General features: G+C 46.3%; 1 protein-coding gene across 4 annotated transcripts in view; it reads right to left on the bottom strand.

Annotated features, from left to right (window-relative positions):
- smchd1 (structural maintenance of chromosomes flexible hinge domain containing 1) overlaps positions 1 to 15,597 on the bottom strand; it is a 41,585-nt gene that overhangs the window by 1,273 nt on the left and 24,715 nt on the right. For 3 of the 4 annotated variants that reach the window (XM_084475522.1, XM_084475523.1, XM_084475524.1), the window contains 16 exons: positions 15,462 to 15,590; positions 14,683 to 14,762; positions 14,337 to 14,494; positions 13,486 to 13,604; positions 12,881 to 12,945; positions 12,710 to 12,794; positions 11,299 to 11,430; positions 10,708 to 10,863; positions 10,495 to 10,615; positions 9,806 to 9,925; positions 9,465 to 9,550; positions 9,058 to 9,180; positions 7,334 to 7,515; positions 5,679 to 5,782; positions 3,189 to 3,259; positions 533 to 707 (listed from right to left, as the gene is read on the bottom strand). In XM_084475522.1, the coding sequence (XP_084331648.1) occupies positions 533 to 707; positions 3,189 to 3,259; positions 5,679 to 5,782; positions 7,334 to 7,515; positions 9,058 to 9,180; positions 9,465 to 9,550; positions 9,806 to 9,925; positions 10,495 to 10,615; positions 10,708 to 10,863; positions 11,299 to 11,430; positions 12,710 to 12,794; positions 12,881 to 12,945; positions 13,486 to 13,604; positions 14,337 to 14,494; positions 14,683 to 14,762; positions 15,462 to 15,590 (1,906 nt within the window). Of the gene's footprint in view, positions 1 to 532; positions 708 to 3,188; positions 3,260 to 5,678; positions 5,783 to 6,085; positions 6,174 to 7,333; positions 7,516 to 9,057; positions 9,181 to 9,464; positions 9,551 to 9,805; positions 9,926 to 10,494; positions 10,616 to 10,707; positions 10,864 to 11,298; positions 11,431 to 12,709; positions 12,795 to 12,880; positions 12,946 to 13,485; positions 13,605 to 14,336; positions 14,495 to 14,682; positions 14,763 to 15,461; positions 15,591 to 15,597 lie in introns of those variants that run through there. The other variant, XR_014637510.1, reaches the window with a different exon arrangement.

Raw genomic sequence — 15,597 nt, 5'->3', positions numbered from 1 at the left:
CAGCCGGCGTAGCCCACAGAGTGGATGTAGGTGACAACTTTCTCATCCACCATAAAGGTGACATATTATACCACTAGGTGTGAGTCTGATTAGCTGTTACAAGCCGTTTTGAAAATTGGCCTCTTCTGACATCACAAGTGGGTGTCTACCTAGATGTATGACGGATAGATGAGCAACATTTGCTACAGTCCACTGGGTAGGCTAGTAGACTGATCTATCCAGCACATATCTAGGTGGACACGCCCACTTGTGATGTCAGAAGAGGCAGATTTTTGAAAACGGCTTGTAAGGGCTAATCACACTGACACCTGGTGGTATAATATGTCACCTTTAAAACTTCACTTCAGGGACGACCGCTTCGTCTGCCCTCAACGTCTTCTGCTTCCTCCATGACAGACGAATGGAGCGGGTTCACGTATACGTTCATTTGTCTCATCATCTATTCTACACATCATAAATATCATCAGACGTCAATTCATTAGTGAACGTTGGTGGCCTCTGTAGAAAGAGGAGGCAGGGAAAAGACTCTGACCGATATGGCTGCTGAGTGTGTGGTACTGGGCAGGCAGAGGGGCCGCGAACACCTGGCCCTGCAGTGTGCTGAGTGGCGGCGCTCGGTTCTGGGGGCCTCCAAACTTCCCCTTTGCACCAATCCGCTCGCCCCGGCGGGTCAGGATGGTGGGGCAGGCTCTGTTGCTCTGGACCACCTGTAGACCACAAGCACACGCTCATGAGGAGACCACCGCTGTGTTACCGTTCATTACACACTCATGAGGAGACCACCGCTGTGTTACCGTTCATTACCCTCTCATGAGGAGACCACCGCTGTGTTACCGTTCATTACCCTCTCATGAGGAGACCACGGCTGTGTTACTGTTCATTACCATCTCATGAGGAGACCACCACTGTGTTACCGTTCATTACGCTCTCATGAGGAGACCACCGCTGTGTTACCGTTCATTACACACTCATCAAGAGACCACCGCTGTGTTACCGTTCATTACCCTCTCATGAGGAGACCACCGCTGTGTTACCGTTCATTACCCTCTCATGAGGAGACCACTGCTGTGTTACCGTTCATTACCCTCTCATGAGGAGACCACCACTGTGTTACCGTTCATTACCCTCTCATGAGGAGACCACCGCTGTGTTACCGTTCATTACCCTCTCATGAGGAGACCACCGCTGTTACCGTTCATTACCCTCTCATGAGGAGACCACCGCTGTGTTACCGTTCATTACACACTCATGAGGAGACCACTGCTGTGTTACTGTTCATTACCATCTCATGAGGAGACCACCGCTGTGTTACCGTTCATTACCCTCTCATGAGGAGACCACCGCTGTGTTACTGTTCATTACCATCTCATGAGGAGACCACCGCTGTGTTACCGTTCATTACGCTCTCATGAGGAGACCACCGCTGTGTTACCGTTCATTACACACTCATCAAGAGACCACCGCTGTGTTACCGTTCATTACCCTCTCATGAGGAGACCACCGCTGTGTTACCGTTCATTACCCTGTCATGAGGAGACCACCACTGTGTTACCGTTCATTACCCTCTCATGAGGAGACCACTGCTGTGTTACTGTTCATTACCCTCTCATGAGGAGACCACCGCTGTGTTACCGTTCATTACCCTCTCATGAGGAGACCACCGCTGTGTTACCGTTCATTACCCTCTCATGAGGAGACCACCGCTGTTACCGTTCATTACCCTCTCATGAGGAGACCACCGCTGTGTTACCGTTCATTACCCTCTCATGAGGAGACCACCACTGTGTTACCGTTCATTACCGTCTCATGAGGAGACCACCGCTGTGTTACCGTTCATTACCCTCTCATGAGGAGACCACTGCTGTGTTACTGTTCATTACGCTCTCATGAGGAGACCACGGCTGTGTTACCGTTCATTACCCTCTCATGAGGAGACCACGGCTGTGTTACCGTTCATTACCCTCTCATGAGGAGACCACGGCTGTGTTACTGTTCATTACCCTCTCATGAGGAGACCACCGCTGTGTTACCGTTCATTACCCTCTCATGAGGAGACCACCGCTGTGTTACTGTTCATTACCCTCTCATGAGGAGACCACCGCTGTGTTACTGTTCATTACCCTCTCATGAGGAGACCACCGCTGTGTTACCGTTCATTACACACTCATCAAGAGACCACCGCTGTTTTACCGTTCATTACCCTCTCATGAGGAGACCACCGCTGTGTTACCGTTCATTACCCTCTCATGAGGAGACCACCGCTGTGTTACTGTTCATTACGCTCTCATGAGGAGACCACGGCTGTGTTACCGTTCATTACCCTCTCATGAGGAGACCACGGCTGTGTTACTGTTCATTACCCTCTCATGAGGAGACCACGGCTGTGTTACCGTTCATTACCCTCTCATGAGACCACCGCTGTGTTACCGTTCATTACCCTCTCATGAGGAGACCACCGCTGTTACCGTTCATTACCCTCTCATGAGGAGACCACCGCTGTGTTACCGTTCATTACCCTCTCATGAGGAGACCACCACTGTGTTACCGTTCATTACCGTCTCATGAGGAGACCACCGCTGTGTTACCGTTCATTACCCTCTCATGAGGAGACCAGTGCTGTGTTACTGTTCATTACGCTCTCATGAGGAGACCACGGCTGTGTTACCGTTCATTACCCTCTCATGAGGAGACCACGGCTGTGTTACTGTTCATTACCCTCTCATGAGGAGACCACGGCTGTGTTACTGTTCATTACCCTCTCATGAGGAGACCACCGCTGTGTTACCGTTCATTACCCTCTCATAAGGAGACCACCGCTGTGTTACTGTTCATTACCCTCTCATGAGGAGACCACTGCTGTGTTACTGTTCATTACGCTCTCATGAGGAGACCACTGCTGTGTTACCGTTCATTACCCTCTCATGAGGAGACCACCGCTGTGTTACTGTTCATTACCCTCTCATGAGGAGACCACGGCTGTGTTACCGTTCATTACCCTCTCATGAGGAGACCACGGCTGTGTTACCGTTCATTACACTCTCACATACATGTTATATATTGAGATGTACAGATGTAAATGTTATATGTGCACATTGATATCTACAGAACTATGTTATATGAATACACTCTTCCTGTAGGACTATATATAATATATGTGTATATATATATCTATCTATAGATATACTTACACTCTTTCTGTAGGCATTGCCAGCGTCCAGGTCATCGATGAGGATGGTGTCTCCCAGTAGATTCTTAAACACTGAGAGATTAACACACAAACAACTAGTTGAAGCAAACCAACATGGACGTGTTGAGTCACAATGGGTGACACAATGGGTTACAGCAGCGGTCGGCAACCCTAGGCACGTGTGCCACCACTGGCACGTGGACGCATAATCATTGGCACACTTGCAAAAAAAAGAAAAAATATATATATATTTCACTGCTACAATGCGGCAGCGTAATCCTTTATTTATTCTTTATTTGAAGGATAGCCCCTTGAGATGTATCATCTCATTTTCGAGGGGGTCCTTATAATCATCCTTAAGTCCTTAATCATTACTACCGATTTGTTTTGCACTTTATTCAGTTTTGGGCATTTCCTCCCAGTGCAAATATGTTTAAATGAGTTACTGAAAGCAGTGTTCTGAATTGGGATCAATTTATAATTTTTAAACCTATGTTTTGTGAGTAATAGAGAAGAAAATATTTAAAAGATTGTTGCAAGTGGCCTGTATGCATGGCCTTCACATGTTTTTTTGCAAAGCTGTACATGTCTTAAAAGATGATGTGGATGTTTCCATCATTCTCATATAATGTCTGTTTTTACATTTCTCACAGTGCAAATATGTTTTTGAGTTTCTGAAAGCAGTATTTTAAGATGGGATATATGTAATTATAATTTGTAAGCCCATGTTGCAAATATAACAACAAAAAAAAACTTTGCATGATTGTGGACTATATGGAAATAATACAATTCCAGGTCTTCTGGATTTGTTTTTGGTCGCTGTGTCATAATTCAGCTTAATATTTAATATATTGTTCCTTAAGGCACACTCATTAACGAGAAAATGTCCAACTGGCACTACATGTTGAAAAGATTGCTGACCCCTGGGATACAGTATAGTGTAAGGTCATTAAGGAGCAGGTAAAGGTTAGACAGCACAGAGACAGGTCATTCATTTAATTTGGTCATCTGGCTTTTCAAACAGACCTTCTCTATTTATTTCTAAGTGAAAATGACATCAGCCCAAGCCAGGGGCCACAAAGACCTGCTTACATACCTGGTTGTCTAAACTAAATGATAAAACGGGTGGCTTAAATCAAGCGATCTGATTGGTTCCCAACTGTTGTATATTGAGCGTATAGACAGCTATGACGCCCGTTCAGTTTACAGAGTTCCGTATCACTCCGCGCCTAACTTGAACTGTTGTTTATTTATATATAAAAGCAATAGCATAGTGCACTGAAGCCTAAAAATATGTTGATTGCTGGAGAGGGTGGAAATGTTGTAAAGCAATAGGCACACGGTGAGTGAACTCGATAGTAGGCTAAATTGCTGGCGAACCGAGCTACCGTCTCTAGCCTTCTCTCTGAAGGACGCTACAGTGTGTTGCATAGCAACCGCCGTACACTTTGCAGGCAGCCAGGAGGGACTACTTTTTTGTATTTGTTAAAAAAAATGCTTTTCCGACTTTCTCGCTTTTTCAAAATTGAGGGTGTCTATGACTTTCATTTTGCCATACTTACGTAACTGTTTCATAAAAGCAATAGATCACTTCAGTCAGTAAAATGTTCTGAAAATGTTCACAGTACAACGCCCCTTAATTGTGGTATAATGAGAACATACCACAGCCTGTCGTGATCTATTGCTTAACTATCCTTCATATATAGTGGTCTAAACCTAAACATGGCAGTCACTTGCTTCCCAGCAGTGGAGTGATGCTTGATGTGTGCAGAGCACCACTGGTCCCAGGAGAGAACTACTGACAAGCTAATGACGAACACACACACAAACACACACATGCACGGTCGGTCCCACACACACACCCCCTGGATCTGCGGTCCCTTATGTCTGGAAGCGTTTAGGGTCAGGAATGGGTTGAAGTGGCGACAGGAAGTACCCCAACAAGAGTAAACACTGCTGCATTCTGGGACCTCTGGTGAAACGCAGCTCTGGCCTCAGTGAGGGGAGTTTGAATTACCATATTAGAGCTCTGCTGTGTAACTTTGTTCGAATCTCTGTAAATTACTTAACGTCTATATATATATATATATATATATATATATATATATATATATATATATATATATATATATGAATGGATCCAGGAAGGGAATCATGCTCTACAGTTCAGTTCGGTCTTTGTTGACCAATGGAGAATACAATGAGATTTTGTGATAGTTTTCATTACATATCAGACCGTAAGATGACATGGTAGTTCCACAGTTGGAGAGGCAGCTATTCATCTCAATGGTTCTGGGTTCCATCCTCAATGTCCGCAACCTACCTGAATGCATAGCTAAGATGACTGAACCCCAACTACGCAGAGGTTCATGCAATGTATTCATGAGGTTGATCACGACATAATATCTTCCATAGTTAATCATCAATGTCCCCATAACAGATTGACTTCTGGTGTGAAGCGAGTCTAGATGCAGTCCGGGTTTGACAGTACCTTTCTGACAGCTCTCTGTGTCATTGGGGTAGATGAGCAGGTCCCGGGCGAACACCGGGTTCCCGGGGGGGGTAGGGGTACGACACCCATAGTGTGGAAGAGGCCTGAAACAAACCCAGATAGAGATAGTGAATCAGAGACTGCACCCTTGACATCTGCAGAGCACTCACACAAGGTGGTACTGAAACATAGAGCCACACTGCTTGTAGTTAGGTATGTGATGAATGAAACCGAGGAACAGTCAACATTAAAACAACTATTTTTGTTATGACTAAGAAGCGCTTTAAATATGCAAGCAGTGGCGCCAACATTGGGGGGTCATAAATATTTCATTCAAATGTATTCCACTAGCTTAATTAGATTTCAGTGACTAATTTAGAAATGTAGAAATAATGGAAGTAACTCGCCAGGCTCTCGTAGTTCGCAAGAACTGACTTCACACTGCTCACTCGCATCGTCCAGAGGGTGGGGCAAAGCGGCGCAAACTGTTCCCACCTGCAGGCTTATGGAAAGAGTCAAACCATGCCAGTCTTTTTGGTGACTCTCTGATTGTATTGATGTTGTGGGCATTACAAAGCACGTACATTGCCTCTTCTTTTATGGCCTTGACGCGCGCTTGTAGGCCCGACCTGCTCCCTGACATATTCGACCTGTCAATCATTTGGCACTCTGCCAACCATTGGTAACCATTGGTAAGGAATGTTGCCAGCGATGCTTCAGAACGATTTGTGGGGGGGGGAGAGGGGGAGGGAGGTGGCGGGGTGCTATCGCAGCGCAGCACAGTGCAGCACAGAGCTCTATCGCGCAGGGCAGCATTCTAACGCGCATGCTTTATTTAACGGGACAGACAACGAAAAAGCGCCGGTTCACTTTGTTTCAATTTTGAGGGTTTTTTGCACCCTTTCGTCTGATTCAACCTTATCTTTGGGGGTGCAAGAAACCTTGTGCCCCCCCAGAGATGGCGCCAGTGTATGCAAGTATTAATAAATGACCATTGAACATTTTCTTTAAAATCGTGTTTAAACATGTTTGCCAAGGCTAAAAAAGATTCCATTCAAATCAACGTTTTTAATAGTCTATAATAGTCTAATCACCAAACCAGTTTTCAAATGCGTGTTAGTCTGCGGCATAATCAATGGTCTCAAAAGGCCTCTGGGGGCAATTGAATAGCCCTACAACCAGAGCAAAGGAAGGCCTGCAGGGGATCTGTCTGAACAGGAGGGGGGCCAGACACATACAGTATGCCAGAGCAGATAAAACATTAGCTTGCAGTTTCGTCTGATTCCCAGGCAGAAAATGTAAGAATTTGTTTACGTATATGCTTTTATGTTACATAACTCTTTTAAATTAGCCTTTAATAAATGTCCTTTGAATGTCTTTAAAACGATATGCGTTGTAAGAGCTATTTTGTCAGTAATGATAACCTGTAAATATCCATCTCATAAGTTCTCTTTAATACAACCTTTATATATTGTAAACAACCAACGTGATCTCCTGTTGTGTTGATGTTCATTTATGGTTTACGATAGCGATTGTCATGATGGAACCCTTATTGGTGAATTCGATAAACAAAGGACCCATTGATAAAAGGGTATGTTTACTCCACCTAGACACAAGCCTGTCTACCATGTACTTAGGATAGAGTGGCTAGCGACCTGTCGGTGGGGTTCACGTAGACGCTGTCCAAGGGCAGCACCTGCTGAGCTCCACCCGTCCTGTCGTAGATCTTCCGCGCCGCCTCCGTCGTCATGGTGACCAGGCAGTCCATGTCCCGTTGAATGTGCCAGGAGATGACGCCGGCTGTGGCGTCGTCCTCCACCAGCGCCAGGTGACACACCTGGGAGGGGAGGAGGCAGAGCAATGAGGCTCCGCCCTCTCATGCTTTACAGTGGCAGCTAGATAGCACCTTTCTGGTGATTGTTCCCATGATGCATTGTGTTTTCCCTAAAGCTGAGCCTAACCATCGCCAACCAAGCTTATAGACACCATATGCCGCTTTTCCACCGACAGTACCAGCCAACTCGACTCGCCTTTTTTTGCGTTTCCATTGGCAAAAAGTACCTGGTAGTAGTACCTGGTACCTGGTACCTCGTACTTTTTTTTAATACCACCTCCGTCAAGGTTCCAAGCGAGCGGAGTAGGTACTTTTGTGTGACGTAAACAGGCTGCTGGCAACTGATTGGCCAGCGGCTGTAAATGGGAATAATCACTCTAAGTTAAGTTGTGTCCGGCGTGGAGTCCACGGACCCGCTCCCGAGGGGGACACTGATCAACATTTCGCCGTGTGTGTCGCTCCTTTCCCGGGGCTAGAGTTAGGCTGCGCGTGGTTGTGTGTGTCCGGCGTGGTTGTGTGTGTCCGGCGTGGCTGGAGTCCACGGACCGGCTCCTGAGGATCAGCGTTTCGCTGTTTCGTTCTAGTGTCGTTCCTTTCCCAGGGCTCGAGTTTCGCCTCCATCAACGTTACCGTATGACAACAATAGATGCGCAGTCATTGTGCTTTTTATTTTATTTTATTTCCCACCATAACCTTTCCCGGGAATCAGGAAATAGTCTAGATCACATTGAGATTTCCCGGAAATCCCATCTCCCGGGATTAAAACCTAATGACGACCCGCCCACGTTGAAGAGGTACTTTTTTAGATGGAAATGCAACGTGCCTGGAACCAAACCGAGTCGAGTCGAGTCGAGTCGGTACTGTCGGTGGAAAAGCGGCATTAGAGAAGTCTTAATTCTTAAATCAGTGTTTCCCATACATAGGCCAATGTGTGGCGCAGCGCCACAGATTGAACAACGAGCGCCACAAATTGATTCCGCTTTTCTTATTTATTTTTATTTTAGCGCGATTTTAAAATTTAACTCCGCTAGCCCGTAATCGCGGCCCCCCCATCAACAATCCCGTCCACCCGCAACCCAACTCCCCCCCCCCCCCCCCCCCATCAACAATTCCACCCGCGGTTATAATGTAAGCATTATAAGCAGTGGCGGTTTTAGGCACGGGTGAAACCCCCCCCCCCCCCCTCAACAAATCCGCCACACATTGCTACCTGGCCTGTGGGAAACACTGCTTATGGTTATTAAAAATTGTATGGTGGTGTGAATAGGATTCAGTCTAGATAAGCAGGGGGAAATATTAACCAGTTCAGAGCTGAAAAGATGGCAGTGGTCAATAAACATGACTAATATGTTAATATGACCAGTTAGTCAGAGTGGTGGTTAACACGACCAGTTAGTCAGAGTGGTGGGTAACACAACCAGTTAGTCAGAGTGGTGGGTAACATGACCAGTTAGTCAGAGTGGTGGGTAACATGGCCAGAAATGGTTAAAGTGGGTGTTAACAGGTTTACAGTTAGTTGTCTTGTTAGTTGGTCAGTAGCTTCACCTTGCCCAGAACGTGGGGGGTTCCTCTGTAGGGGTCTGTGATGGAGCAGGTTCTCCTGGGTTGTCTGAAGATCCCATTTAACTGTGCAGTCTTCTCATTGATGGCTGCCCTGACCTCGAGAGCCTAGTGGGGGATAAAATACACGTCCCATCTCCATGGAATCCACTGGGTCCCGACCCCAATAATACATTGATGGTATATGGAGCTGATGATGGATGGCTGTTGTATTGAGCTATCACATGGCTTTTGGCTATTTCATGTAAATAATACATGCTATCATATGGAGCTAATATATGCTTACATATGGAGAAAATATGTGCTATTATATAAATATAATAGATGAAAATATATGGAGATAAAACATGTTTATGTTAGGTGTGATGTGGGTGGTATGAAGGAGATCTTACAGATTTCAGTGGTGTCACGTTGACCTTTCTCCTGGACAGCTCAGTTCCAAGCTCTCTCAGTTTACTAATGGCTTGCTGGTTTTTATCTGGACGACAACAACACTGTTCACTGATACTAGAATGACAAACACTTTAGAGGCCCATTAGGGCTAAATGCAACAGGATAGACATATACAATCACCATCACACAACGTCCACATACACACCTTGAAGTACAATGATATTACACTTGCACCTTAACTAACTAAAGGAAAACTAGGCTTGCATAAGGCCACACACGCACACACACACACACACACACACACACACACACACACATCAATAATCTATTTTTCACGTACAGGTGAGCTCCCTGTGCAGGGCCTCCAGGTTCGTGGAATAGTCTTTGTATTTGTCCAGGTCAGTGCTGAGCCGGTCTTTCTTCCTGGACAGCTCCGACATCCGTCTCTGGTTATCGGCATCTGCACACAAGATTGACCTGCTGGTTACGGGAAAACCAAATACAATACATTGTTACACGGCTCTTCTCAATGCTGTGGAACGCTCCGTTCACTTGCATTGGCCTTCCCGACTTCCGGTGATTAATTATTTTTCGATAATGACCGTTGCTATGCATATAATAATGCTGTCAAGGAAAGTGAATTTTTTCACGTCTTTCGTATCACTCCGCAAGTAATCCGGTAACTTATCAACCCCAGCGGATTCGGTTGCTAAGCGACGTCAACTTCTTTGGCAGACTATTTCCCTGCTGATCAACACTACGAATGCTGGTAACAAATTAATTGTAAAAAGACACACTGTGTGAAGTTATTTTTTCGTTTTGGCAAGTAGCCGTATAATGAGCGGGATAATGTATAGAACGTCGCCGGTCATTATCTAAAGTAAGCCCCTTCAGGGCGAAGCAAGACAACTCCGCTTCGTGTCGGTGTCCGGTTCGCCCTGTCAGGGCTTATTTCTGGATAATGACAGGCGTTCTATACATTATCCCTTAAATACTTTAAAACAAGTAATAATGATGTGAGTATCAAACCGTTGTAGAAGCGGAAGGGGAGCAGGTAGGGAGCCGGAGTCGTCCCGGGTCCTCTGATCTGGAACACCAGGACATACTCGCTACCGTCACCCCCCGGGCTGTTCCTGATGATAGACAGCTTCTACACACAACACACACGTGTGTTTATCAGTACTGGGAGGAGCGCCAGCAGGAGGTCACATCAAATCTTGGGAGGGGGGCGGGGCTACTCACGCTGACGTGGGCGGTTCCTTTGGTCAGTTGGAGATAGTAGCCGTCACTCTGGGCCTCCAGAATAGGCAGCTCTTTATCTCGGTCCCCAGGGGAGAGCTTCACCCTCACCTCCACCTGCCCGTCCACCTCCTGCCCCGCGGGGTTGCCAAACTTGTCCTGGAAGCCCGCAAGAATCAATGAAATCCACTGAAAACTGGAGCGGTGCCACGTGTGTTTTTATTTCTCAAACAGATCAGGAGGATCATTTTAATTTTAGGTAGAAAGCACGTTAACAAAGTTAAAGTTGTCAATATTGTTGTGAGTCAAATGAATGTTCACGTTAAATACTGAATTAACTCAAAATTAGTTGAGTGAATTTACAATGCAGGGCTTGAGCAGTAACATTAGAGACTATTCATTTTGTTTGTTAACATGTTATCCATTCCTCATTGAATGGCCTAACCACTACCAACCAAGCGATTAACTCAGCTCAATGCTAAGCTAAATGTTAAGTTCTAAATTTCAAGCTAAATGCTCAGCTAAAAGGCAGGCCACACGTAAGCCATATGTTGTGCTATATTCTAAGCTAAATGCTAAAGGAGGTTGACTCACCCTGATCCTCAGGGTCAGGTCCTCGACCAGGACCCTGCTGGCCGGCGCCTCAACATTGGAGACCATCGGGGTGGTGGGCTGGCTGTCAGGGGCCAGCTTGATTGGTTCGTTGGCCACTACGTCTAGCACATACTGAGTAGGCGGAGGAGGAGGAAGAGGAGGAGGAAGAGCCAAGTCAATAGTGAATTGTATTTGCATAGCCCTTTATCACAGTTACAGTCACAATGGGCTTTAAGGCCATATATTGATGACACCCCTAAAGGCTCAGTTATGATCCCATTTCGTGCATAAATAAAGATGTACGTTATCAACGTTCGATCCGTCACTGGCCTCATACTTTCATGCGTCCTTTACGTTGGAAGGGACATTGGGCAAAACATCCTCTAGAAAAGTCGTTCAGATTCAAAAGTTACTCCAATAAAGTAAAAAAAAAAAAAAAGTTTATGACAACAAACATGGCGACGATGGGGGAGATAACAATCCTGCATCTATTGAGAAGGAGGCAAAAAAAAAACGCAGGCAGCGTTGTAGACGGCGGTGGTCAGTGAGACCACTAAATACATCCCGGAGTGTGGACTGAAAATTCCAGTCATTGGTTTTCTTTGTGTATGCAGCCCTTTTTTGTGTACAATGCCCAACACGATTTCCGGTGGTACTGCAACGTTAGGTCCGTTTCAGTACACATCCGCAAGCTTGCAGGATACATGCAGAAATATGGACGAAATGTACACAGAGTACGGACAGAAGGCTCCATCCGTATCCGTATGCGTATCTAACGTAGAGCATAAATGAGCCTTAACCCTGAATGAAAAAAACTCCCTTCGATATCATGGAAGAAACCTTCAGAAGGAACGCAGAGTCTCTCTACTTCTACGGATGGTAAGGTGTGAAATGGGTGCCATCATTTACATACACAATTGTACATTTTTAGTACAATTCTAACAATTGGAACATGTTTTGTCCATGGTGAGACAATGAGCATGTGTTGTGATTGCTGACATCACTCATCCACTCCAAAGCAGATGTCGAAGAAACGATTTCTCTACGTGAGAACCTTTCATATGTAGTTTGTTCAGTGTGGACAGTTAATCCAAAAATGTAAGATTTCTCTTTATATGTGCCATATACACAGACAAACCCACAGTAATTATGGGTGGATTTGTTAACACCTTAGTGATCTGCTATTTTCTAATGACCTCACCCCAACCATTATTTCGGATTTGCTTCATGTTACCGCTATCCTGCACGGAACACCTATTGCGAGGTGCTTATTGGGCAAATGTGTCTAATTATTTTCCCTTCATTGGGCTTAGTGTTATATGGTGTGCGGTAATGTGTCCTGTGAAGCCCTTTGAAACTGTAGCTGGGATTAAAACTAACCCTAGACTTGACTCTGTAATGTTGAACTGACCTGCTTGCTCAGAAGCGACGTCCTTCCTGACGTCAGGGAGAACTGGAGGCTGTAACTCCCTGTCTGTTCGGGTCCAGGCTTATCCCTGAAACCCATGTCATACGTCAGTACCCCAGGATGCACAGACCGTATATGGACAGGAACAGGAAGAAGTATTCATGGGTGTGTTACCTGAAGTAAAAGTGAAAGTCGTCATCCTCGTTCTCCAGAGGTTTACTGCACTTGTATTGGATGGCCTGGATGGCAGGAACCAGGAACAAAAGAGCACGTGTAGGGTGAGTGGTGGTGTGGAGGGTGGAAGTGGAAAGGGGTGGAGGAGATGGTGGTTCTAATGGTGGTGGTTTAGATTGTGGAGGTGGGGCTGGAGGTGTTGGGTGGGTGGTGATGGATTGGATGATGTGGTGTTGGTGATGTGGGTGGTGGTGGAGTTGGTGGTAATGGTGGGTATGTGAGGGAGGTGGTATTGGAGGTGGGGTGTGGGTTGTGATGGAGGTGTAGTGTGGGTCGTGATGGAGGTGATGTGGTGGAGGTGGTAATGGAGGTGTCGTGTGGGTTGTGATGGAGATGATAATGTGGTGGAGGTGGCGATGGAGGAGTAGTCTGGGAGGTGATGTGGTTGAGATGGTAATTGAAGGTTAGTCTGGGTGGTGGTGGTGGTTGAGGTAGGTGTGGTGTTAGTGATAATGTGGTGGTGATGGCGGTGTGCTGTGGGTGGTGACAAAGATGATGATGTGGTGGTGACGGAGGTGGTGATGTAGGTGTGAGGTGTAACCTACCCCACTAGGAGGGGTGAGGAGGCTGGTGGTTTCTCTTCTCCATAACATCATGGAGAGAGCAGCAGGGTTCACATTCCTGATGGGACCGCCCTCCTCTGACACCACACTCACCGAGAACACTGCACGCACACATGCACACACACTTTTTATAACCCTGAATCTTATCAATCACAATAGTCATAAATGACAAGTTTGTTTGTCTGAATGTTTTTGCACGGAAATACAAATGCATATTTTACCGCTGTGTTCTCGTCAACCAAAAATCTCAAATGTTAAATGTACAATTGGAAGACAATGTCCTTAAAGTACCCAAACAGCAGCTTGGTGTAACTTCCACGTAGACATGGCATTTATCGGCTAAGTCTGCTAGCACAGCTAACACCAGCTAACACGACTGACACAGCTAACACCAGCTAACACGGCTGACACAGCTAACACGGCTGACACAACTGACACAGCTAACACCAGCTAACACAGCTAACAAGACTGACACAGCTAACACCAGCTAACACAGCTAACAAGACTGACACAGCTAACACCAGCTAACACAACTGACACAGCTAACACCAGCTAACACAACTGACACAGCTGACACAGCTAACACCAGCTAACACAACTGACACAGCTAACACCAGCTAACACAGCTAACAGGACTGACACAGCTAACACCAGCTAACATGACTGACACAGCTAACACCAGCTAACAGGACTGACACAGCTAACACGGCTGACACAGCTAACACGGCTAACACCAGCTAACACGGCTAACACCAGCTAACACGGCTAACACTGGTAATGTGCTAACACGGCTAATAATATTCTATCCCGGCGAAACCTTCCAACAGTCTCACCAGGGAGGGCTCCCCCTGCCGGACAGCTAGTGTTGGTGTCGTAGTCAACCACTAGGCTAGCTGGTTTGGTGGGGTCCAGGACCACGGTTAGCAGGACCGAAGGGCCAGGGATGGGCTTCTGGTTGAACAGACCCCGGAACTCCAGACTGAACTCCCCCCTGGAACCAAACCGCAGGAGGTTAGCATGTCAGCACCGGAGCTAGCTGAGAGCTAAATAGCAGTACTACTACTACAGTACTACTTTCAACTGTTAGTAATATGTGGTACAGGCACTTCTATAGGACGGACAGTACAGTACAGTACTTCTATAGGACTCTGACAACTGCAGTAGTAATACAGTACTCACTTCGGTCCGGCAATGCGCTCGACGGTGAATGAGGCCTTGCCCTCCTGGTCCACGGGTTTGGACATCACCGCAGACTTCAGCTGCAGGGACACGCCCACTTCAGAATCACCTCGGCTAGGTTTTTTTATTAGGTCAGGACAAAAAGGATCTATTCTGATGCATTTCTGGCTCAGAATAGATGTGTGCTCATTTAACTTTTTATTAACCCATTTGTTTTGATTCCTTTAAAAAATGTAATTGGCTGGAGACGTTGGACCATTTAAGTCAGTTTATCATCCTTTGTTGTTTTTGTTGTTGTGTCAATCATCCGTTGTTGTTTGAGGAGATGGTTAGCCTGGAAATCCAGACCCACATCTAGAAAGCTGTAGGGTCTGGCAACGAGTAATGAAAATGGCCCAACTCAAGGGGCGGCACCAAGCATGTATTTGAACATTTTCACTGCACGCAATTGGATAAAACTACAACCAATCAGAAGAACACAAGGGGTGACGTATCCAGACCAGCGGAGCTAACCAAAAGATAAGGCTCTTGCCGTATCCGGTCGGTAAAACAGCAACGCTTTTGGCCCGCCTATAGCAGATACACCGATGTGATTGGTTGATGTTCTGGGCCAGGGGAATCAGGGAGTGAGTATATTGCTCGTTCCCAGAGTGACTCGCTAAGCAAATTCAAATTGTGCTCTCGTGAGAACTCTGGATTTCCAGGGTAGGAGACAGTTGCAATATGAATAAAACAATGTTGGGGATTATTGATGGGTGTATTGTGACCTTTGACCTGACCTCGAGGGAGGGGGAGGAGGAGGTGAGCGCCACCACCACCCTCTGGTCGGAGGAGGGGTTGCCCCACGCGTCACACAGCTGGATGAGGAAGGGGGACGGGATGCACTGCTCGTTCAACACCTGGAGGGGCTGGACA

The sequence above is a fragment of the Micromesistius poutassou genome (genome assembly GCF_964030765.1).
Source record: "Micromesistius poutassou genome assembly, chromosome: 11".
Lineage (NCBI taxonomy): Eukaryota > Metazoa > Chordata > Actinopteri > Gadiformes > Gadidae > Micromesistius > Micromesistius poutassou.
Note: the sequence above shows the minus strand (reverse complement) of the source record. Positions and strands in the feature narration are given on the sequence as shown.